This window comes from Pristis pectinata, chromosome 11 (genome assembly GCF_009764475.1).
Source record: "Pristis pectinata isolate sPriPec2 chromosome 11, sPriPec2.1.pri, whole genome shotgun sequence".
NCBI classification, from domain to species: domain Eukaryota; kingdom Metazoa; phylum Chordata; class Chondrichthyes; order Rhinopristiformes; family Pristidae; genus Pristis; species Pristis pectinata.
In genome coordinates, this window is record NC_067415.1 from 31,814,984 (window position 1) to 31,838,690 (window position 23,707).

Sequence of the window (23,707 nt, forward strand, 5' to 3'; positions counted from 1 at the left end):
GCGTACCAGGACATCTGCACATACTGCAGATTTTTGTTACACTGAAGCAGTTTTTTAATGTCCATATTAAAAGAAAGAAATACAAATGCATTAATTATAATAAAAGGGATTTGAAAAGAAAGGCCATTCTTACTGGCTAAAATTCTCACATCATATTATGAATCTGCTTCTACAGTTTAAAAGCAAAACGTGATGAATTACTGTGTTGCATGTTAACTGTATTTTATTTTCATTCAATAACTAACCTTGATAAACTAATAACACTAGATCAAGGTGGACAAATAATTACTGTGAAAGATGTTTTTCTCAGTTACACCAGAGATTTGGAAATTTCTGCATTGTTGTCCCTTTGTTATGTTTCAGGGCACTTGACAATGTTTCTACTGATATGGAAATGCTATCAGGACTGGGAATGGGGAAAGGGTAGTCATGGGATATTGATGTGTGTGTGTGGGAAGGAGGGGAGGTGTTAGTGTAATGTGTTGCTATACAATTGAATTAAGTACCTAAAGTGTTAAAATCATAGAATGGCAGACTTGTAGATGCAGAGTAAGATTCAAAAGGAAGAAATCTCAGCATTATTCTTCATACAGAGAAATAATTCTAGACTATTTGGACATTTGGCTATTTGAGATAACCCAATTCAGTTTAGTTTGACAGCAATAGTTGCTAGGAATGTCTGATGAGATTCCATCTGCTTGGGGTCAGAATTAATATGAAAGAAAAGGTCACAGTTAGGTCAGTCAGACCTAATAAAGATCAGAGAAGGATTTTGTTGAAAGTGAGATTTAAAATCTGTCTGTTCAGTTTTCCCAGGTGGACACTGACCAGAATGAAAATAAAACAAAAAGTGTATACTCAATGTATAATAGTGCATTTTTGACATTTTGTGTAGTTACAGAGATAGTTGTAGAAGTGCAGGCACAGAAGAAATGGTTGGCATCCGGTCTGTATAAGAAGTGACACATATTGTTATATCCCCAACGTCCCATTATAGAATAAGCTGATATTGGGAAGTGTAAGTCAACTCTGCAATTTAATCGATATGGGGTCAGTATACAGGAGAAAATTATCCCGCAGTACTCATGAGATATCTATTGCAGACCCTAAACCTGCAGAACTTCTTTTGTGGAGAAGTGAACCCAGGAGATTTTTCAATCTGGGAAAACAGAACATGAACACGGAGAAAAATTGGGTTCTAACAATCATCATTGCCTTCGGTACTGTAATTATACATGGAATGACTTAACCAGTGAAAACTTTGGGAAGATCCTCAATGGATGTTTTTATAGTACTTGAAAGGTCACAGCTTGACCTCACTAGTAAAACTCCAGAAAATTACTTTTGAGTTGTAACATGAATACTCTTCCTTTATAATGACAGAAAACCAGAACTGCTCATCAGTTGATTGTTACAAGTTGTAAGACCGGACATGGGATGTGGCGGGGAAGTACCAACATCAGAATATAAAGAATAATTGGGATTTTTACCATCGAAGATATCGTTTGGTGTCTTTGTGAGCACCACAATACTCTCACCTTAAATTTTAGAGAATCTGGTATCAACAGCTCTATGTGTTCAAACATGCACAGAACACAAAATAAGAAAATAGGGAATGTTATGGACAGCAAAGGACTATTTGTTCCCACAAGCCTTCAGCTTTCTGTTGATCCCAAATTTATTGTTGTCAATGTATAATCTCATTACAAACATAACCAGTTAATTTTGACCTATTTATGCTATTTATTTAATGGTCTGGCCATGCCCAATTCCCTCTAAGGTCATTTTTTGATATGGAAGTCAAACTGGTAGTGAAAAAGGACCAGTAGCCTCACTAAAATCAAATCCAGCATGTTATGGGGGACCAAACAATGACTGACGGTCCTAACCAGTTTAGAAGTGTCATCCCAATATCCCAGCTCAGGTGTACTGTATTGGATTGTGGAAAGTTGGGGTCCAAGCACAAATCCCCATGGAACTGACTAGCTACAGCTGGCTAACCTGAGAAAGACCCATTTATTCCCACTATTTACTGTCTGTCTGTTAACTAATTCTCAATTCATGCAAGTAAATTACCCTCAATTCTATGCACTCTAATACCTCCTGTGTGACAACTGATCAAAAGTCTTCTGACAAACTATATATACCATATCTACTTGTTTCCACTTATCCATTCTACTAGTCACATCCTAAAAGGATCCTAATAAACCAACAACAATAATAAAACTTGCATTTACAAACATTTTTAAAATAGCAAAAAGGTTCCAATAATCTTCACAGGAGAGTTAGCAAACAAAATATTCATGCCTAGCCACACATTAGGACCAAAACCCTGGTCAAAGAGGCAAACTGTATGCAGTGCCTTAAAGAAGTTAAAAATTTAGTGAGGGAATTGCAGGTTTTGAAGACTTCGCAGCTGAAGGCACTGCCAACAACTATGAACTAATTAAATTCCGCGATGCTCAAGGGGTAGAATTGGACAAGTACAGGTATTGATTATAGGCCTGGGGAGAGTATAGAGATTGCAAGGCATGAAACCATGGAGGGATTTGAAAGCATGGATGAGAATTTTTAAAATTGAACAATGGCTTAACTGGGAGCCAACAAAGATCAGTGTGCACAAGGGTTATGAGTGAATGAGGCCTGATGTGTGTTAGGGCAGCAGAATCTTGAATGACCTCAAGTTATTGGCAAGTACAAGCAAGCAATAGGGCATTGCTTTTTTGAAGTGAGTACTTACAGGGTTTTAGCAGATTTGGTTGACACCAGTTCCTGAAAGATTCTGCTGAAGAAGCTTTCGCAATCAGGGGAATTAGAAAAGTGACTCATGATTCTTGGAGGAGGTTTTGCATCTTAATGAAAAATTATATCTCAAACAAATGTCCAAATCACATCCAGATGATATGTAAGATAAAGCAAAAAATGATTGAATGTTGGAAATCTTAACTTAATAATCATTGCCAAGGCAATGAGAAAAATCATATTCCAGAAGTTGAAACAGATGCAAAATTTAGGATTTTGTCCTGTAAATGAAGATTAATAAAATATAGAGAAGGAAAGCTCCTCACAGTTGAGTCTGATATCCTTGAATGATAGAAAGAGAATTGTATTGTTATATACCATGAGCTGAATATCAATAAAGTTACTTACAGGAATTATGGACCACTGCAAATCATCCAATAGGAAAAATTAATATTTTGGATTGAATGAGAACTGCAATATAAGCTTCTGGTTTTGATTAAATAAATTATGTTTATTTAAAAGATTGTGACTTTTTGGAACTCTCTACCCAAGAGTGCTGTTGAGAACAGAATATTCAGGGCTGAGACTGATCGATTCTGGGGCATTACAGCAATTAAGGGTATGGTGACCAGGCAGGTAAGTAGACAAGGCAAGATAAACTGATGGCAGTCACTACTGCAATGCATCTGAAAGATGTTTTGATACTGCCAACAATCTGGATTTGGAAAAGTTGAGAGAAACCCTCTGCAACACTTTCGATAAAATACATTAGCAAGGGAATTTCTCTTCCTTTTCTGGATTTCACAATCTCCATCTCAGGAGACAGGTTTTGCCTGTGTTGAACTAAAAGCAAAGAGTGGGCATGGATGAGAAGATAAGGCTACTCTGTATCTCATCAGCCATTATTTCTGGCAAAAAGCTGTGGAGCTATGAAGGAATTATTGGACCTATTTCCTCCATCCAAGTATCAGAATTAACGACTGTAGTATTTTAAAGAAATATAATGACGAACAAAAGAAGTTTTTAGAAACAACTGATTATGAGACTCTTACAGTTGTTGCAGCTTGCAAATACAATTAGCAACTGAGCATTGTTAATTTAACTACTGTATACCATTACCTTTAAAATATTGTACTCTGAACAGGTATGCAACTACATATTGTTTCGGCATATAAAGTATTGAAACCATTTTTGGATATTGTTCTTGGGTAGAGAATTTCAAAGAGTCAAAGGCCTCTGAATAAATTCAATGTAATAAAAACCAGAAAGCATTCAAAGTTTCTATTGTAGCGCTCACTTGATCCAAGGCACTAAGTGGTCCCACTGAATAATTATTGGTAAATCTTTCAACAGACTTCGCATTGGGTCAACTTGGCCTCTCTTATGAGTTCACATTTGATGTTGTTGGTAAGCAGCTGGTCAGTGTATTGCTATGCAGAGTTAAGAAATCTCTAGCAGTTAAGTAGATAGAAAGGATAGATCTTAATATTAACATTGCAGAGAAAGCTATCTAAAAACAAAATCAGACCTCATTGATGGATTTACTTTATAGAACAATAAGAATCAGAATAACTCGAGGTGATATCAACTTCTGGCCATTATACTGGTGCCATTCAAGTTCTAAAAACTGATTTTTTTACATTCTATTTAACATTGTTTTCCTTAAGGACTTCACTTCCTAATTCTATCTTAATTCTATCTGAAATGTAGGGCAAACTACAAAAGCATAGCAGTTTTAAAAATGACATATGTGGCACTGGCACTTCAAACAATTTTGCAGACTGTCATTATACAAAAAAACATAATTGGAATTAAAAGTACGAAAGTGGATATGGAATGGAATTACTTTTGTCTTTATTTCCCAACAGGGCATGAATATCCTTTCAGCATTAAAATGAGTCACATTCAAGGTGCAACTGGACAGACACATGTGTCCAAGGACGCGATCTATCCTCCAGATATCCAGGGGCCCTTCATTATAGAGCAGCTGCCTGTGGAGATGCAGTGCCAATTCATCTTAAAGCCAAGTCACCTGGCACCCTGCCAGCAGATGGCTGGTTAGTACTCCTCATACTTGGTGGTTAATCAAATCAATGTGCAGTTACTTGTTTATTATTTATATTAGTTTGTAAAACTGAGCTTCAAATTCCAAATGGATGTTAATAGAAATGTGTTAATTTTTCACAGCTGGTTGGGACTAACTTTGATAACATCCCAAAAATGGAAATGAAGTCTGTTTGCTGCAGTTAATGAGTAGAATGCAATTAACACGTTAAAGCTGAGTGCCTGCTCAGTTCCATGTACTCAGTATCATGCACAGTGAGCTAGTCCCTTTGTTCATTGGCTCATGCAACAGCAGGGGTTCAACAGCATGAGTACTTAGCTTGAATTAATGTTAGCTTGTACACATTAAAGTTTGGTGGTGGTGGGTGTTGAGATCAGAGTAGGTGCTGTCCGATGTCCTACAGTTGAAGCCAACCTGGGAAACAGTGAAGAATTGTTCTACATTGGAGTGTGTGCTCTCCAAAGCCTTTGGATCCTGTGTTGGAGGCCCTGGAGGAGGAGTTGAAAGTGGAAGACAGGATCTGAATCTATAGTAGGGCAGGGTGCCGTCCAGGCAGTGGGAACAGGTAGATCCAGAGATCAATCCCAGGATCCAGTACAAGAAAATCAATGACCTCACACAAGTAGTCAAGGTAAGTGCACATCCTACCAACTGCACTATTTTACTGATACTGCTCAAATCACTATCCCTGCAGCGTTCAGCTACCAACAATCCCCTTCAATGAGAACTTATACCCAACATGCATTTGCTCCACTGCATCCTTACACTGCTGTAAGCATTACACCCACATTCTCGTAGCTCAAACACAGACCCACCACTCATACAGATTGCATGACACTCACTGACAGGCTCTGCTCTCAGTTGGAGGAAAAGATGGAGCATAACTGGGCAGCAGGGTCTAACTAGGTGCATCTGCAGGCCCTTACATCCATGAAAGAAATGGTGCTGGCTTTTTCTGACATGCCCATTGATGAAAGAAATGGCCAGATCATGGTGAAACCATTGAAGATTATGCTATTCCCAAACATGGTTAGAGTTTCCACAATTCTCAACCAATACACAGAAAGAGTACAGCGATAAAGGTACTTGGTTTTACACTCACGGAGGCCAACACAGATACTTGGGAGATGGTGTGGATAATTTGGTGTTCATGATAAGACACTAAGTATAAATGGTCTGTGCTCGGGAAAGTGTAAAAGATAGCTTGATGGAAAGCAAGATAGTACATGATCTTACTACAGAAGGCTCAGATGAGGAATTTGAAGGAGCAAGCTGCAGAAGAGGGTTGAAGGGTATGGACGAAATTCTTGGTGCCTGGATAGACCCATCACAACGTGCATTCTCTGGCAATAAGAATGAAGAAATCTGGCATTAATTTATTAAGGAGTTTTGCACAGCAGAGACCTTGAAGCCCAGTCTTTCCACTGCAGAAGTGGTGGCCAGTGCTAGGTACATGCTTGTGGACTCCACTGTGATATAACATCCAATGGCTTTCTGGGTACTTTTGACATCCAGAGACATTCAAAGCATTTCAAGACTATTAAAAAAACAATGAAAAAGTTTGCAATATCATTAAAAATTTGGAATCACTTAAACTCAGTTAAAGACATTTAAAAGGTGTTTACTTTCCCACAAATTTCTCCTTCATTGAATCCCGAAGTTGGCACTGGTAATTTGAATGGATTGGCCAAGCCTAAGAGTTGAGGACATGTAGTAACTTCGTGATTCGCTGCTGTTCTTCATGAGACCAGCATCAGAGTGCAGATGGGAAATTGGAACAAAAGCTGACAGGAGGTTCAGGACTTCTGCATTTGTGTGCACAGATGCAGGAATCATAAACATCCCAGCTGTTGTGCTCAGACCCGCTGCCGTTTTCCTGTAAAATCTGACCCATAATTATCCTCTGATCCCTTTATATCATGAAGATGGTATGTCCTTCCCACTGCTTAATGTTATTCAGTTATGTGAGGTGAAGAGAGAGGGTTAGCTGGAGTTTTAAGGTCCGAAATGGGAGCTCTGGTGTCAAACTGGCAAACTCTGTATCCTCCACCATGTAAGCTACTGCTCTCATTGGATCTGTTTCCAACACAATCTCCCTCATAGTCATGCGCATGCACCATGGGCATTATTTTGGGATGCTAAGGTCAATCGTCAAAGTAGGGAATTTACTCAGAAAATCTTAATGGAAATAAAGAAATTAGTCAGAGAATTTTCTCTCTGAAGGAAAAACTATTCAAATCATCAGTGCTGTGATCAGACGGGAAACACTATAGCTCTGAAAATGTGAAAGTGGAAACTTTGCTTGTAAATTCCTGCCAAATCATGGTTTGTGGAAAATTCAGCTGAAGAGCAGTAACTTTCTGCCAAGCAGGAAAAGACCTCCATTGACAGTCAGTTTTAAACACCCAGAAAAATAAAATGATACCTTCTGAATTTTCTTTGGATCTTAAACCATGGCTGTAGCTCATGGTAAATAATCCAGCTTTAAAGACAATAGAAAATCAGTTTCAGTGTGACTGTATCTTCCCACTGTAACTATTAAAGTACATGCTGCATTTGCTTGAACTCATGCTGTCTTTATTTATTTCCCTAGTATAGATGTGTTCATTAGTGAAAGACTGACTCTGTGGTGCTGTGGTGTTGACATGTCTGGAGACTGACAGCATTCCCGATGCACAGGAAAAGGAGTGAAGGTGGTGGTGGTGAAAAGATTTGGGAGGGGGTGAGCAGGGAAGTAATAGTTTTGGTGAGGGAATGTTCACAGAAAAGAGAACTTTTTCAATCTTCACCATCACTGCTGCCCTCCCTATTCTATGTTAAATATATTTATTATAAAACATACTTCATGCTTGTGTTGTCTGCTTAAATCAGTATTAAGGCTTTCTACTGAAAAACAGAAAACTGCAGATGTTGGAAAAATGAAATAAAACAGAAAATGCTGGAAATACTCAGCAAGTCAGATAGCATCGGTGAAGAGAGAGAAAAACAGAGTTAATGTTTTAAGTCAATAACCTTTCATCAGAACTGTCCCAGTGATCCAGAATTCCTTCTGCACCATGTCTTTAGCCATGTATTCATTACCTATCCTCTTTTTCCTATACTCGCAAGCACATGGCACTGGAAATAATTCAGAGATTACAGCCTAGAGGTCCTGCTTTTCAACCTGCCCCCTAAATTACCTCTTAGTACCAAAGTGAAAAGTACCAATGTGAACCATGACCTCAGACTATTTACTCTCCCCCTTCAGAATGCCCTGCAAACAGCTGTGACATCCCTGATTTTGGCACCAAGAAGGCACTACGACATCCTGTATTTATGTCCAAGGCTGCTGAGGTGTCTATTTCTCTCAATGTTGAGTCTTCTACCACTCTTGCCCTTGGACTCTTGCTCCTCTCTCCTTGTGCAGATGAGCCATCCACAGTGCTATGATCTTGGCTCTGGCTGCACCCCCAAGGGGAACGTTCACTCCCTCCATTTTCCATTTCAGTTCTGGAGTGAAATGCACTCTGAAGCTTCCCTTACTACCAGTCTGCCTCCCTTTCAGTGTCTCCCATTCCTATACAAATATAGCATTGGACATGGTTATACTGGTGGTTGTGGTGGAATTGTCTTTTAACAGCCTTCCAGCTGATAGATATTTCCCAGGGCTTGCAGCTAAGTATGCTTTCTGAAGTGTGGAAATATGAAATGAAAAATTCATGGGATTACCAGTTCTCAGATTCTCTTCTGAGCTTTGGAGAATGCACAGAAGTGTTTTGAAAGTAAATGTTTAGAGATTCAAAGAGGAAGGGGTCCCAAATTCAACCTTTTGCAAATCTGCCAAAGTTCATTTTGTGTTATGCTCTAGGAATGGATCTGTCATGTTCAATGAGGTCATCCTTTTACCAGCCAGCAGCAACTTGAATGGACTCAGTTTGGATCTGTTCAAATTCATCTCTTGATTTTTTTCCAAATAGATTAATAACAATAATAGTTGTTGAGGTTTTAAAAAACTGACTACATGGTTTGTAATTTGATCTTAAAGGTGAATTTCCACTGCTGTGTGTGAATGGAGTCTCAATGTAGTGAAAGTGATGCAGAACTGCAGAAAAATTGCATCCAGAGTTACAGCATGTCCTAGGTATCATACCATTGCCTGTTTGGTCAGCTTGATCCAGATACGGATTTAACTGGAATGCTGACAGATAGAAAAGCTTACCCCCTTTAATGAGGTCATGAGGCAGCCCAACAACTATCTGGAAGTATTTTTCCCATTACAGGCACTCTGCAAATAGTGTAAAGCTCAAGCAATGTGAGATCACTTCCTTGTAACAATCTACGCCATTTAGTAAGATGCAAAGCATCGCCAGCATAGTTACTCCTTATCTTTGTTATACCATATAGTTATCATAGCAGCAGTGACCAGCACTGATGCAAAACGTGTAATATGTGTCATCACAAGATCATAAGACGAAGGAGCAGAAGTAGGCCATTCAGCCCATCGAGTCTGACTATTAACTGGTCTGTCATATAACCAGTCTGTTTCAATGTTTCAAAGAGATGCTCTGATGAAGGGATTAAAAAGCAGGGTTGTATGCAGTATGTTTTAATGTTTGATGTGAATTATTTGAATTCACCAAACAGAGACTTACTTATATTAGGTCTGTGAAATAATAATGACTTACCCTTTGAAGATCATACTCCTAGATAAAAAATGTTTAATTACTTTACATTCATAATGCTTTTGGTGCTGCTTCAATAGACATCATCCAAAGGTACTTTCAGAAATAACAATCTATAGCAAAAATGCAGCTGTATTGCTTAATAACTGTGTTTGTTATTTGTGAAATTTGTCACTTAATTAGTGAAATGGTAATTAAAAAAAGTTCTTTGCAGCAAATCTGCCAAATCATAACATCTAGTCATTGAGATGTTAACGATCATGCAATTTTTAAAGTAACCATAGCAACTTTTACAAGCGAACATGAGAATATGATTTGCAGATAATCTTTTCAAGAGGGCTCTTTTACTTTTTGCTATTTTTTATTCTTTCCGTAGATCCAAGTCAAAAGCAATGCAAAAGGAAAAGGTCAATTATGAACTGGGCTTTCTGGCGTGGTTCCGCCACACATTTAGACAGCATGCCTCTATCCCCTACTTCCATAGCACCAAGAAGACTCTTTGGCCTTCCGCTGTCAACCATTTGTGAGAATGACAGTTTCCCAAAGCCTATTATGGTTAGTGACAAGTGGTTATATAAGGGGGAGTGAGGATAATTTATGACCACTCAGTTTTGAAATGTGTCACTGTGATGGGTTACAAGCTAAAAAGGAGGTCATTTCTAAGAGATCTCTTTGATCATTAAAGAGATGAACATGTGAAAGATTAATAATATAGGGAAAATATCATTATGACATTTGAATAATGTGTAAATTGGGTGTTTTTTGCTTTATTTGTAAAGAATGAAAAGAAATTCCATCATGTATTGCATTGACAGTATGCATTCTTCATCACATAATTGCCTAGGTAAGAGTTTTGTCACGGGAAAAAAGGGGAACTGGTGGAAGGGGACCTTGTATTTCCATATGTTTCCCTGGATGTGAATGCAACATTCTGTGTGGAACTATTTCATTGAAATCCTAGAAGAAGGAAACAGTGGCTGTCAATGTGCACAGAAACTCCTACAGACAGCAATCAGATAATGACCAATTGCCATCTTAAGCTGTTGTTCAAGGGATAAATATTATCTGGAACACAGGGAAGGCCCGAAATACAGCTCAGTCTGTGTTGAGTTAACTACTCCCAATGCTGATCGTTAGAACTTTATAATTTCAGACTAGATTAAATGATTGGCATAATTATTTTAACACCAGCAGTACTTCATGTAAAATAAATAGATGGCAACAAAGGGTCCTATAATTTCAATTAGAATCCTGAAGATTATTCTTACAATTGCAAAGAGTAATATTATTGAATCCTGAATGACTCATTTTGATTGAATAAAAAATGCAAGCATCCTCACTTGATATTTTCTGCACACAGTAATTAAAGAGAAACTTTATTCATTGACCTTTCACTAATTTCTAAGCACAAATGTATATTCAGCGGTGCTGTAGAGAAACTGAGTAGTTGATTTTCAAGGTGAATAAAGCGTGGTTGAGGACTTTGATGACATAAGGGCAGAGGACAGCATCATTATAGAGGTGGAAGTAAGTGATCTTTACAATGAATGAAAGATGCAGTCATAAGTTCAGCTCCAGGTTGAACAAGATACTTTAAACAATTTGATTCACAATGAGAAAACATTTAGGATTGAAATGAAACCATTGGGGATGAAATAAATGGGCTTGGTTTTCCCACTGTGTAGTCACAAGAATCCATCATTCAACCTAACCTAGATGTTGGACAACACTTAGTCAGCTGAGAGCATGAAAAGTGATGGAGAGATAGACTTGGTTGTTGTTATGATATCCAAAGATCAGCATAATTTGTCTTTCCTGTGTAAAACTAAATGTCTTGTGTTTTATCACTGGAAGCTATAGTTATTAGTTTCATTGAATTAACGGGTTAAGGCAGAAGACAGATTTACAGGCTGCAGATAGTGGGTTTCATATGCCCCTCATGATTCTTTTACTTTTTTCTTTACATTTCAGGACATGCTGTCCTTTTTGTTTCATGAAGGACCATACACCAGGGGCATTTTCAGACGTTCTGCAAATGCTAAATCCTGCAAAGAACTGAAGGAGAAGCTGAATGCTGGAGCTGAAGTGCACTTAGCCAGTGAATCTGTGTTTGTGACTGCTGCTGTGTTCAAAGTATGTGTGCGCTCAGAATCCAAATTACCTTTTATTTCAATTTTCAGAGTGAAGGTGAATTTTAATTATAGATCAGGATTAAGTAGCTGGAGGTGAAGTGGGTTTGAACACCAGTGATCTGAAAGAACATGGGATTTGCACTGGTAATTTTGAATACTAACCTCCCAATTACAGATGAGTGGAAACAGCAAGGTAAAGCCAGTCGATTCTCTATTGGAAGGAAGATTCCCCATCAGGGAGCAAATATTTGAGGTCAGTTAGGAACATAGGAACATAAGAAACAGCAGAAGTAGGCCCCATAGTCCTTTGAGCCTGATCTACCTGCCTTTCGGTAAAGATCATGGTTGATTTGTTACCTCCTCTACTTTCTTGACTGATTCCCGTATTCGTTGATTCCCTTAGAGACAGGACAAATGGTGTTTGAGCTAGAAGATCAGTCATGACCTCTTTGACTGGCAGAGCAGAATTAAGGGGTCAAATAGCCCACTCTTGCTCCTTTTTCTTATGTCCTTTGCATCCAAAAAATTATCAATTTCAGCCTTGATTATACTGGGGAATTGAACATCTATAGCCCACTAGGCTACAGAATTTTGAAGGATCACAGCCTTTAGTCAAGAAATTTCTCCTCATTTCAGTCCTCAGTGGACCTCTTATCATTGGTTTGTGTTCCCTATTCTACACTTCACAACAAATAGTCTGCAACATAGTGAAGATTAAAAACATTTGACTTAATCACCACTATAAGCAAATAAGGCTTAAGCAAAATAACTTCTGAGAACATACTTATTTAAACTTGTCCACAAATATCTACAAGGAACCTGTTGTGCAGATTTAGATGATGCATTTTGCACTTCTTTCACTTCATCTCTTTGGAAATGCTGGATTGAAGTTGAGCAGTGAAAATTTCCCACTGCAAGTGCTTTCATGATCACTGAGTAGAAAATAAGAGGTAACGTGTGCATTAAGCAGATTCCCATCCATTTCTGATTCACTGACACAAACCTGGCCGATTCGGCACTCCATAATTCCCTTCATTTTGCAATCAGAAGTTTTATTTTATTAAAGCTCAGTTAGGCAACTTGGTCAGCATGGATGGGTTGGGCCGAAGGGCCTGTTTCCATGCAGTATAGCTTTATAATGGTAGAGACTTATCTTAGTATGAGGGCTGTCAGCAGTATCAGGTTACTCAGACCTCTTAGAATGCTCCAGATGGCATATTTTAAAGTTCTTTTAAGCCTTCGGCATCTTTTGATGGCTTCACAGTGTTACTAATGCTTTCCCATTAGTAGTGGACACCCAAGTTGTGGCCAAACTGGCATGACACCTACCTGAGATATTTATAATAGCTGGGTCCAATGTTACCCCATCCCAACCCCAGGCACTCCAGAGATAACAGGTCACAATACTTCAAAAATCTATATTTTGCCTTTTTCTGGATGAGTGTCTGGGTTGAATGGTATGCACAAGCTGCAATGATAGTCTGATATTTTGTCAGTGAGTGGAGGGTGACTCCCATTGCTTATCTCACCATTTAGATATATACTTACTAAATCATCTTGTATGAAAAACACCAATTGATCAACTTCATTAGGATTCCCCCATTCTCCACCATCACCTTGAAGAAGAAGGTGATCAGGTCACATAGGGAAAGGAAAGAAAATGCGGAAAGCTAGAAATTAATAAAATATTATAGGGATGAATCATTTTTAGAATTTCCATTTTATCAGCTATATAAAGAACATTTATCAATTTGTTCAAATAATTCTGACAATGCAGAATAAATCTCAGAACACACATTAAAATGATGTTAAGCAGTTAAGTGGAATCAATATTAAGAAAGATAATTCAATTTGGGAATGGGAAGACTGTTCATTGTAACTCATTTACATTTCTTGGCTGAAGTCCATTATAAACACCTCCCAACTGCTTGTTAAGATATGCCTGTTAAAAATGAACAATCCCAGCAAGATTCATTACAAAGAAACAAAATCATTTAAAATAAATCAACAAGTAGAATAAAGCAAATATCATTGATAAAATTTTATGATTACTGGAGTTCATAAAAGTTATAATAAATTAATGGTTGTGGAAAATTTTAATTGACATGAAAAAAAATTGGGGCAAATTTGGGTTGAGCAAAACAAGTGGTTGAGGCAGAGAATACTTCCTGATTGATCTGGAAAAACATCATGTGAGTGTAATGTGGGGAATCAATGTCTGGCTTTGCCCACCCTCCAGGAGAGAGCAGGCTCTGTCCATATTGTTGTGAATATGGACAATTCTGAGTGTCAATGAGAGCAATCAATGGCAGTACAAGAGCAGGTGAGGATGGCAGTGTCTGTGACCCTCTGGCTAGGCATTGAGGAGCAGTGAAGTGTAGGGCAGTCCACAGAAATCATTACTTATTTCAATAATTGTTTGGTACTTTGAAAAGATCCAAATAAAATTTAAAAAGACAAATGCTTCAATTGGCAACCTTTAAGTATTTTGTTTTTTGAATGCATTTTTCTTCATTGTAAATTCAGGACTTCCTGCGGAATATTCCTGGTAGCATCTTTTCTTCAGACTTGTATAACAATTGGATGGCAGCAATGGAAAGGAACAGCCATGAAGAGAAGATAAAGGAAATTCAAAGGTTAGTAAAGCATTTTAAGGGGGGAGGGAGTGGTGGTTCTTGCCACAATAATGAAATGTTTCATGCAGCCATCAGAACCAGTGAGGCAGATATAAGGCAGGAAGAAGACTACAGGATGGGAGGTCTATACAGATGTTGGATTATTATAAAAATAATCCTTTCTTCTCTCATTGATGCACTGAGTAACAATTAATGCAGAGAAGCACTCCTGAGAAATTTACTGATGTTCTATAGCCTCAATGGCATCTTTCTTCTTTTCTTACTTTATTTTATTATAAAAGTATTAATAAAAATACCAAAGCAATCAAACAGGATGATTGAAATATTACAGGTGTTTTATTGGCTATTTTAAAAGGAGAACTGTTTAGAAAAAGTTGGTTATTATGATTAAATAACCTGCATCCAGACACAAGGCCTGCAATGTTTACACAAAAGAGAGTCCGGGGAGGTGGGTAGTGGAGCAGCAACCCAAACACTGGAGGGATGAGGAATTCCTGACAAAATGTGCAGCAGATCTTCATTATCATTTTCATTTCCTGATTCTTGTGTGGCAGATTGCAGGTCAGGCCAACTATTGGACAGAAAGGCCACTGTAGCAATTGCGAAAGATCATGGTTTGGTGGAGGGATGGGTGGGGGAAGATGATCTCTGAGGTTTGAAGGGGAGGGTTAGGTCAGTCACGGCATTGAGGAGGGGCTGAGACCAGCAGAAGGGAAGTCATAAAAATTTGAGTAAAGAACTAATGGGAGCATATCTATTCCTCTTGTTGGATCTGACTTCTCCCATCTCCATTCAGCTATGGAGTTCTGGATCTAGCAGCTGTTGGATTTACATCAGGCTCCCAACTGTACTATGCACAACTGAGATAGAAACTTAGTGTTTGCATCCTAGCTTTTCAAATTGGGGTCAGGCTCTCAAAGGGGTGTAGTGTAGGGGAGTGAATGTGGGATGTGGTAAAGTTAGAATGCAGTGTAATTGTAAAACGAAATAGTTTTTATGCAGTGTTTGTAATTAAAATGGAGAAAAGGACAGGCGGGAACAGAGAAACTAAATCTGTTGAAGTGGGGCAGTGCCAAAAAGTTTAGGACCATCTGATTTAGATAGATAGCCAAGGGGGTGGCCTAAAGATGAGTAGCATTTGGAGAGTTGGAGAAATGATTGTACAATCTTGAAGCCAATGTCTCTGTAAGAGAATAACTGGTAATGGGAAGGCAATAAGGAAGTGGCCAACAGAGTGTGATGAGAGAAAGTCAGGATAGTTAAAAGATGTGAACTACTTGTTAAAAATTTAACCATTATATGTGAAAATTTTAAAATAAGAACTACTTTCTCCTGACATAGTAAAATACCCCAAGGTGCTTTAGAGGAACATTATCAAACAATATTTGACATTTAGTCATATATGAAGCTTTAGGAGTGTCCTACAGGAATGTGTCCAAAAAAAGAGAATTAGAGAGATGAAAAGCTTTAGGAATGAGCTCCAGAGCTTGGAACCTGGAGAACAGAAGGCACAGCTGGCGCTGGTAGAGAAGTGACATTTAGTGATGCACAAGGGCCCATATTGGAGGAGTCCAATGATCTGGGTTACGTTTACTAAACCAACATGTCAGTGGGCAATTGTAACAAAGGGATTAAACTTTGTCTGCTTTATGTGACGCTTGACCTGAAGCTAAAAGGAGATTCCACTACTTTCCTGGTAATAATTTGTGATGTATTTTGTTGCAGCTATTTTAAAGTTAAAAGTTAGATGACACATATATAAAAGAACTTTATAACAGTGCCGCCCAAAGGTGTAACAGGCACTGCAACTAGATAGTTTGGCTTTTACACCAGAAGTTTCTATAGACTGTAAAATTGGAGGTTTTACATCAGCTCCAGCAGTGGGAGAGCCACATCTGATCTTGAAAAACACTGGTCACAACAGTCTTTCAATCTCTATTGTGAAGATTTCTCTATTTGCCGCACTAGCTGCTGTCAGACATTTGCTGACGAGTAGCACTGATGTTCATCAACAGTGAACAAGCTGAGTTGAACTTGAAGAATTGGATTGTGGCTGGACCATCTGTTCTTATTACTTGACCTATAGTGTCTTGTGTCTCTAAAAATACAATCCAAGCTAACACCTCCTGATGTGACTGTGACTAAGCCACTGGAGACTGAGGCTGGTAGATGCAAAAGGTCTTTATTGAACACAAGCAGATCTCCTGGAGAATCTGTTTCTCCCCTCCTGACACTCTATAGTACAGTGAGATTTTATAGTTTTCACACAAAGATAACAAACAATTAAGTACAGTTTTGATGGTTATAATTACCTACTTTAATATTTTGACTGTAGACAGGTAACTTTGCAGAATCACATATTTACAATGGCAGCACATTGAATACTGAAATACCATGGCTGCTCTGAGGGCTTCTGAGCACAAATCACCAGAAACCCTGAATGTACTACTTTTATTACAGTGCTGAGGGATGGCTCCCTGGATATACAAATGGCCAGAATATTAACTGACAAAAACTCATGTCCTGAACTGTATTATGGGCAGTGATATGTCTTTAACAATGTGTTAGTGCAGGAGATGGCCACTTAATTAATTCCCTGATCTCATCATGCGGGTTTCAATGAGGGCCAATTAACATGAACATTTACTTATTGTCTTTCCCTGCATAATTACAATGGTACAGAATCAGAATGTCCCACACCCAATGACTGGTTTAATGGCCTTAAAGTATCAAAGGATGTTATACTGTGAACAGGTTTTTTTTTGAAGACTGGTTCTTGTTTGAATTAACTAGTTGTTCCCTCATTCCGTAACTCCTGAAAGATGTCCCGTGCCTAATAATCCAGGTTTTCTGTTTTAATTGCTTATTTTTCTCAGATTGCTAGACCAGCTTCCAAAACTGAATACCCTCCTCCTGCACTATGTGTTCGGAGTGCTTCACAAAATTGAGCAGCAGGCTGAGGAAAACCAAATGAATGCCTTCAACTTGGCAGTCTGCATAGCACCCAGCATCTTGTGGCCTCCCACCCTCTGCAGCCCTGAGACAGAATGCAAGTCAACAAAAAAGGTAAGAGGTTGTTACTGACAACAGTTAGATAACCATGAGGTAGTCTGCAAAGTGTGTCAAGTAACACTGTGCTTTCAATGTATAAAGCATTTAATGATTTTGCTAAATTCTCAACCTCTACATTTATTTGTTATTTTACTATCATATACATAAAGAAACCCAGTTTAAGTGTATGACATCTTCCTTGTATGTAGCATGAGTCACACAGAGTAGAAAGGATTGATTCATTGTCAGTGTTAAGAACCTGGGAGAAAAGGAAAAATCTGATTTCAGCAGGTAAACTTGAATTTGTGCTACAACCCAAATATTGAAGGAACGGTCTATATATTGATTGTAGATGTGACTTGGTTCCTTAGTTGATAAATAGGCAAGAATGGGACCACTTCAGTCACCAAATATGCTGTTAGCTACTTTGGAATGAATACAGTAGGTAGCTTTGATGTTAACTCAACCCAATGACTGGGTATGCGATAATTGGCTGGGATTCCCAGTCCTCACTGATATCTATTAAATATTGCTTTGTGGGGTGGTGTAGGAATAAGATTGGGAAAGTGGGTGAGCACATGTGTGTGTGTGAGCATGCATGAACACTTATGTATCGAGGGGGGGGGTGGGAATTTCTTTGTGTTATTTCTTTGTTTGAGGATACAAAGTTGTATTTCCCTTCCTTTTCTTCAGCTGCTTGATGGGCTTGTTGCCAAATCATGAGGGTGTTGGTTCCTTACAACAACTTGTTGCTGTACCCTAGCATTGATCAATATCTACCAGCATGGGCTTATTGAAAAATTAAGATAAGATGTCTTTATTAGCTACATGTACATCGAAACACACAGTGAAATGAATCTTTTGTGTAAAGCATTCTGGGGGCAGTCTGCAAGTGTCGCCATGCTTCCAGCTCCAACATAGCATACCCACAACTTCCTAACCCGTATGCCTTTGGAATGTGGGAAGAAACTGGAGTACCCGGAGAAAACCCATGCAGACACAGGGAGAACATACAAACTCCTTACAGACAGTGGCTGGAATTGAACCTGGGTCGCTGGCGCAGTAAAGTGTTACGCTAACCGCTACACTACTGTGCCTGCCCAGTAGTTAAGAACCCAAATTCCAAATATTAAACTTCCTTTAAACCTCCCATTCTTTTTTAAGAAAAAAAAGCAGAAAATGTTATATGTGAACTGGAATAATGAGTTACTTTTAAGTACTATTGCACCTCTATTCAAATAGTCCAAGACCACTTCACTGTTCTAATAACACAGGATCACACCACTACTTTGCTAGCACAGAGTGCAGTGATGGTGCAGTGGTTAATCATTAGACTGATAAGTCAGAGACCTAAGACCAAATCCCCCATGGCAGTTTTAAAATCTAAATTCAGTGAGCAATTTGGAATTTAAAAAAAACAAGCTAATCATTCGTGATGATGACCACATTATTGACTGTCATGAATCTGCCTTCAGAAGAGGAAATCTGATGTCCTTGCAAGGTCTGACATATATGTGACTTCAGAGGCATCAATGTGATTGACTCTGAAATGGCCTAAGCAGCCATTCAGTGCAAGGGCATTTAGGGATAGGACTAGATGCTGGTCTTGCCAACAATATCCAGAGTCTGAAAAATGAATAAATAAATAAATACTTCTCTGCACTAATGGCACAGGGCCAGTCCTCAGCTTCTTGGTAAGCTACAGCTCAGCTGGCAACATTTTAGCTTTTGTGGGTTTAAATTCCATTCCAGTGACTTGTACACAGAAACCTAGATAGAAAGGTTAGTGCATTTGTGAGGGGGTGCTGCATGGTTGGGGGCCTTAAAACCAAGACCTTCCCAGCGCTCTTGGATGTATGTAAAAGATTGCATTATATTGAAGAGCATGGGAGTTGTCTCTCACGCAAGACTGAAGATTATCTGGTCTTTATAGTATTTTATGTAGGGAGCTTCCTGTGTCTAAATTGGCTGTCATATTTCCTGCATAACCACAGTGATATTTCAAAATAACTTGGTCATCTGTAAAGTATTTGGCATGTAATGAAAGGGATGTGAAAGGTACAATATAAATGCAAGTATGGTTGCCTTTATACCCACCATCTGTTTTCCCTTTACATTGAAGTTAATGCACTTTTTCTGTGTTGTTCATATGGAGCATTGGGTGGGGATGGGGAGAGGTGGTGAGGGGAAGGGCAGGTGTGGATGGGGAATATTGCTAAACAACATCCCTTTCATGTGAGTTCTTCCCTATTTCACCAAGTCACACATTTTGACGATTCAAAATGATGAGTAGCAAGCTTAATATTCATGCAATTAACAGTAAATTGCTTTGGAATTTTGAGTTCCTGTATTTTCAAGCATGCTGTCTAAAGTATTTTTTCCAAGAATTCTCTACTTGTTTTTCTGAGAGTTGTGCTGGTGGAGAATGTGTGGGTTAACAGTACTTGGCGTCTCTCTGTGCCAAGCTCCATGTCGTGGTCTGAAGGGATGGGCCACATCTACTGCAATACCTTCCCACTCCTGGAAAAGTCAGAACAATTATACTTTTAACTCCATGCACATGCTCCATATCCTGCTGCGTTGTTTGCTACAAATACAAAGTATGTGGTGCCAGACAGTAGAAAGGGATTTTACAACAATGAAGTCACACTCTGGCCTTTCTCCTTCTCCAGGTTGCCTTGTTTGTGCAGTTTTTAATTGAAAACTGTTCCAGGATTTTTGGAGATGTCTTCACTTCTCTCTTTGAAGCATTATCATCAAGGAGGTTTGGGAGTAGAGATGATGGTCCAGGTATGGGAAATATTATCCTTCCAACAATACTTAAAATGAAAAAAGTAGAATTTACATTCACACCAATAGTTACAATAAAACCTCCATTTTTTTTGTTGATGGTATGAGCCTATTTCAGCATTGAAGAATTGTTTTTGTTTCATAAACTACCTCAATGACAAGTACCCACCATTCCCCACCAAGTACCCAACATTACCCACCACATTTTTATTTTACTTACCAGTGACTCCTGTGGGAAATTGGCTAATTTCATATGACTTCTATTAATCTAATTTGCAACAATTCTCCCAAAGCTGGTGAATGTGAAATTAACTAAGTTACTTGTTGAATGGCAACACATGTGAGGAATAACTATTAAACAACATCAACAGTGCTCCAAAAGCCTTTCATTGGTTGTAAATTGCTTTGGGACATTACAGGAATGTGAAAAGTATACTGCAAATACAATTTTTATTTCTTATTTGCTTAACTTCCATATTGTTAGGGAAAAATGTGATCAGAGAATTTCAAGAGTAGAAAAAGTAAGAGCAAAATTGACCAAAGCAAATTGTTTATAAAGTGGAGCATAGAAATATCACTGGCTACAGAATTAGGAACAGAATGTGTTCTTCCATAGAGTAACAGTTTGAAGATTATTAACAACAAAGAAGGAGGAAAGAACTTTGAATGGACCATATAAATTATTTCAAGAAGCAATTAGAAGAACATATGATGAAAAAAATTGAAGGGTAGGCCATATTATCAGTGTTAGCACTGGTGTTACACAATGACCAGTCAAAATTGTATGACTTTTTCTTGCAGATCTCCCTTCATTTCAAATGCATGACTCCTCTTACAATAGTCTGGAAAATGAGCTCAATGATGAAACTGACTCCACTCTAATGACAAAAAGAAGCCAAGAAAATAGAAGCAGGGATTCAGTTCTGTCCTGGAGTGACTGTGATCTTGACCAGACCGAGGATGAAGCTGTTCACGGAAAGGTCCCATTGACAATGAAGCCCTTGCAAATTCCTTCAGCTTCCCTGAAAGGAAATGTGATTTGCCAGTTTTCAAAAAATGTCCTCCTAGACTCCAACCATTCTGGTTACTCTACTTGTGAGAGGCTGACAGTCCCCAGAAGGCACAGAAGGTGCTCTGAGCCCAATATAGTTCCTCCTACTTCACAGTTTGTTCAGCTCTGCCAGAATCACAAACCTGTAATCCGCAAAACTAGTTGTGATGCTGTTCTGAGTCAGACGGCCGAGAACTACATTGAACAACTACAAACACTACAGATCAGGGGCCAGAAACTTACAAAACAGAATGTAAAAATGAGCACTGATTTGGGTGAGTCCAGAAATGGTGGCCATAAATCAGATCAAAAGGGATCATTGAGTAGTGGCCAACATCAGCCACCTCCTCCCCTCAAAATTAATGTCTCTTCCACAATGAGTAGCTCCAGTCTATCTTCTCCTGGCACTCCACTCTCGGGGTCCTCTATGAGTTCATGTGACAGTGCTTTTTCATACAATGCAGAATATTTTGTGTTCACTCCAAGGGAAACCTTCTCAACATCTTGTTTTGGCACTCAGTCTCAGAAAGGCCAACTAGCAATGCTAACTAGCCCCAGTATTTTTAAACATTTTCCTGGACAACTGTCCCCTGGACATTATCCTAGCACAGTTCCTGCTTCCTCCTCCACTGCACTAGAAAAGTACAAGAGGACTGCCAGTGTGATAGAGGATACCTCTACATGCATCACTGGGAAGAGTGATAGGTGGAGAAAGGAAAGTGGAACTTGCATGCTTAGAAAAAGGGAGAATGGAGGTATGCTTGAAGGCAAAAATGGCTCATACTATGAAGAAGCTAATGGAAAGTTGCCTGTTTCTGTAGTAGAAGGTGAAGATATGGTTCAAAATGTGGACGAAAGCCAATATGTAGATCCTCCTTCTTATCGGGAGGGAGTCGGGTCACCATTGCCTAATACAGCTGCAAAAGAGAGAGGATTAATGGTTGAACCTTTGCAACATTTATTCCATCCTGATTCGCAGGAACTTGGAGGGATCTCCATTACTAGTGGTTCTCCTCTAGTGAGCACTGCCAGCAAGGCTTTTCCAGGACAGAGTGGACCTTATCAAATTCCTCAGACTGTGTTTTATGGGCAGAATTCATTGTTATGTTTTCAGTCAAAATCATGTCAACAATCATCCCCTTTTATGATGGGTAGAAATTCTAGTCAGAGTGCATCAGATCAACACTCCACTGAAATGGTTACTTGCCCAAGCGACGTCTGTGAGAGTTCAGGCAATGCCGAGGTATTGAAGAAAGGGGGCGGGATGGCCCAGAGGAAGAAACTGTCTCCATCAACCAAGTGGGAGCTTAGCAGCAGGCATTCTGAGGCTCTTTCACGTAATGCAGCTAAAACAGTTAAGGATTATTTTTTCCAACTCGATGCTGAGAACTGTTTGATAACAACACAGGAGTTGACCAATGCTGTGATCCAGAACAAGAATGAATGGCAAAAACAGTGCTGCACCAATCCAAAGTTTGAAGACTTTGAACACGTGTTTTTCTCAGAGGAGTCTTACGTGTAAAAGTCTGTTTGAAAATATTGTCATCACTTCTTTTGAAAGCTTCCTTAGAAATGTGTTAACCTTGAGCTAAATCATTACCTTGTGCTGTTATTAGAACATAGATTTAACAGTCCAAATAGTGTAAATATATTTTTGACAAATGTCAAATTTGATATGTTGGAAGTGTGCTTCATGGTATTTGTATGCTTGTCCTATGCAAAACTAAGTTGAATTTACTTACGATGTTTAAAAAAATAACTTCTATAAAAAATCTACATGTTCTAAAACTAAAAACTGCTAAGCAGAGATATTAAATCATAAGACATAGGAGCAGAATTAGGCCATTCAGCCCATCGCGTCTGCTCGACCATTGGATCATGGCTGATTTATTTTTCCTTCTCAACCCATTCTCCTGCCTTCTCTCCGTAACCTTTAACACCCTTACTAATCAAGAACCTATCGTCCTCTGCTTTAAATATACCCAATGACTTGGCCTCCACAGCCGTCTGTGACAATGAATTCCACAGATTCACCACTGTCTGGCTAAAGAAATTCCTCCTCATCTCTGTTCTAAAGGGACGTCCTTCTATTCTGAGGCTCTGCCCTCTGGTCCTAGACTCTCCCACTACTGGAAACATCCTCTCCATGTCCACTCTATGCAGGTCTTTCAATATTTGGCAGGTTTCAATGAGGTCCCCCCCTCATCCTTCTGAACTCCAGCGAGTACAGGCCCAGAGCCATCAAATGCTCCTCATACGTCATTCAAGGGACTGATCTGAGATTTCTGCCCGGCCCTGAGACTGTTTGATGACATTAAACTGGGCATAAGTAGGGTTGTCAATGGTCCTGTATTTTACAGGACTTCTTTACTTAAACACAAATATTGTCCCATCCGATTTTAACAGAGAGGTTGGGAAGCAGGGTGAGCAATTCCCTGAGCAGCCCAACCATAGTAACATAGATGTAAATGTGTGCTTTACAATGAACCCTGAAGCCCTAAACCAGACGGTGATCAAGATTACTTATATAAGAGGGGGGCTGTGTTTACTGACTGGAGGCAGGAGGACTTGAGCTTCTT

At 39.0% G+C, this 23,707-nt stretch overlaps 1 protein-coding gene across 1 annotated transcript in view; it reads left to right on the plus strand.

Moving 5' to 3' along the window:
* Positions 1-22,758, plus strand: part of arhgap20 (Rho GTPase activating protein 20) — a 66,966-nt gene extending 44,208 nt beyond the window's left edge. Inside the window, exons 10-16 of the mRNA XM_052026540.1 lie at positions 4,611-4,799; positions 9,845-10,023; positions 11,440-11,601; positions 14,127-14,236; positions 17,113-17,302; positions 19,960-20,077; positions 20,879-22,758. Coding sequence (XP_051882500.1) covers positions 4,611-4,799; positions 9,845-10,023; positions 11,440-11,601; positions 14,127-14,236; positions 17,113-17,302; positions 19,960-20,077; positions 20,879-22,650 — 2,720 coding nt within the window. The 3' untranslated portion in view covers positions 22,651-22,758. The remainder of the gene's footprint in view (positions 1-4,610; positions 4,800-9,844; positions 10,024-11,439; positions 11,602-14,126; positions 14,237-17,112; positions 17,303-19,959; positions 20,078-20,878) is intronic.
* The last annotated feature ends 949 nt before the right edge of the window (positions 22,759-23,707 follow it).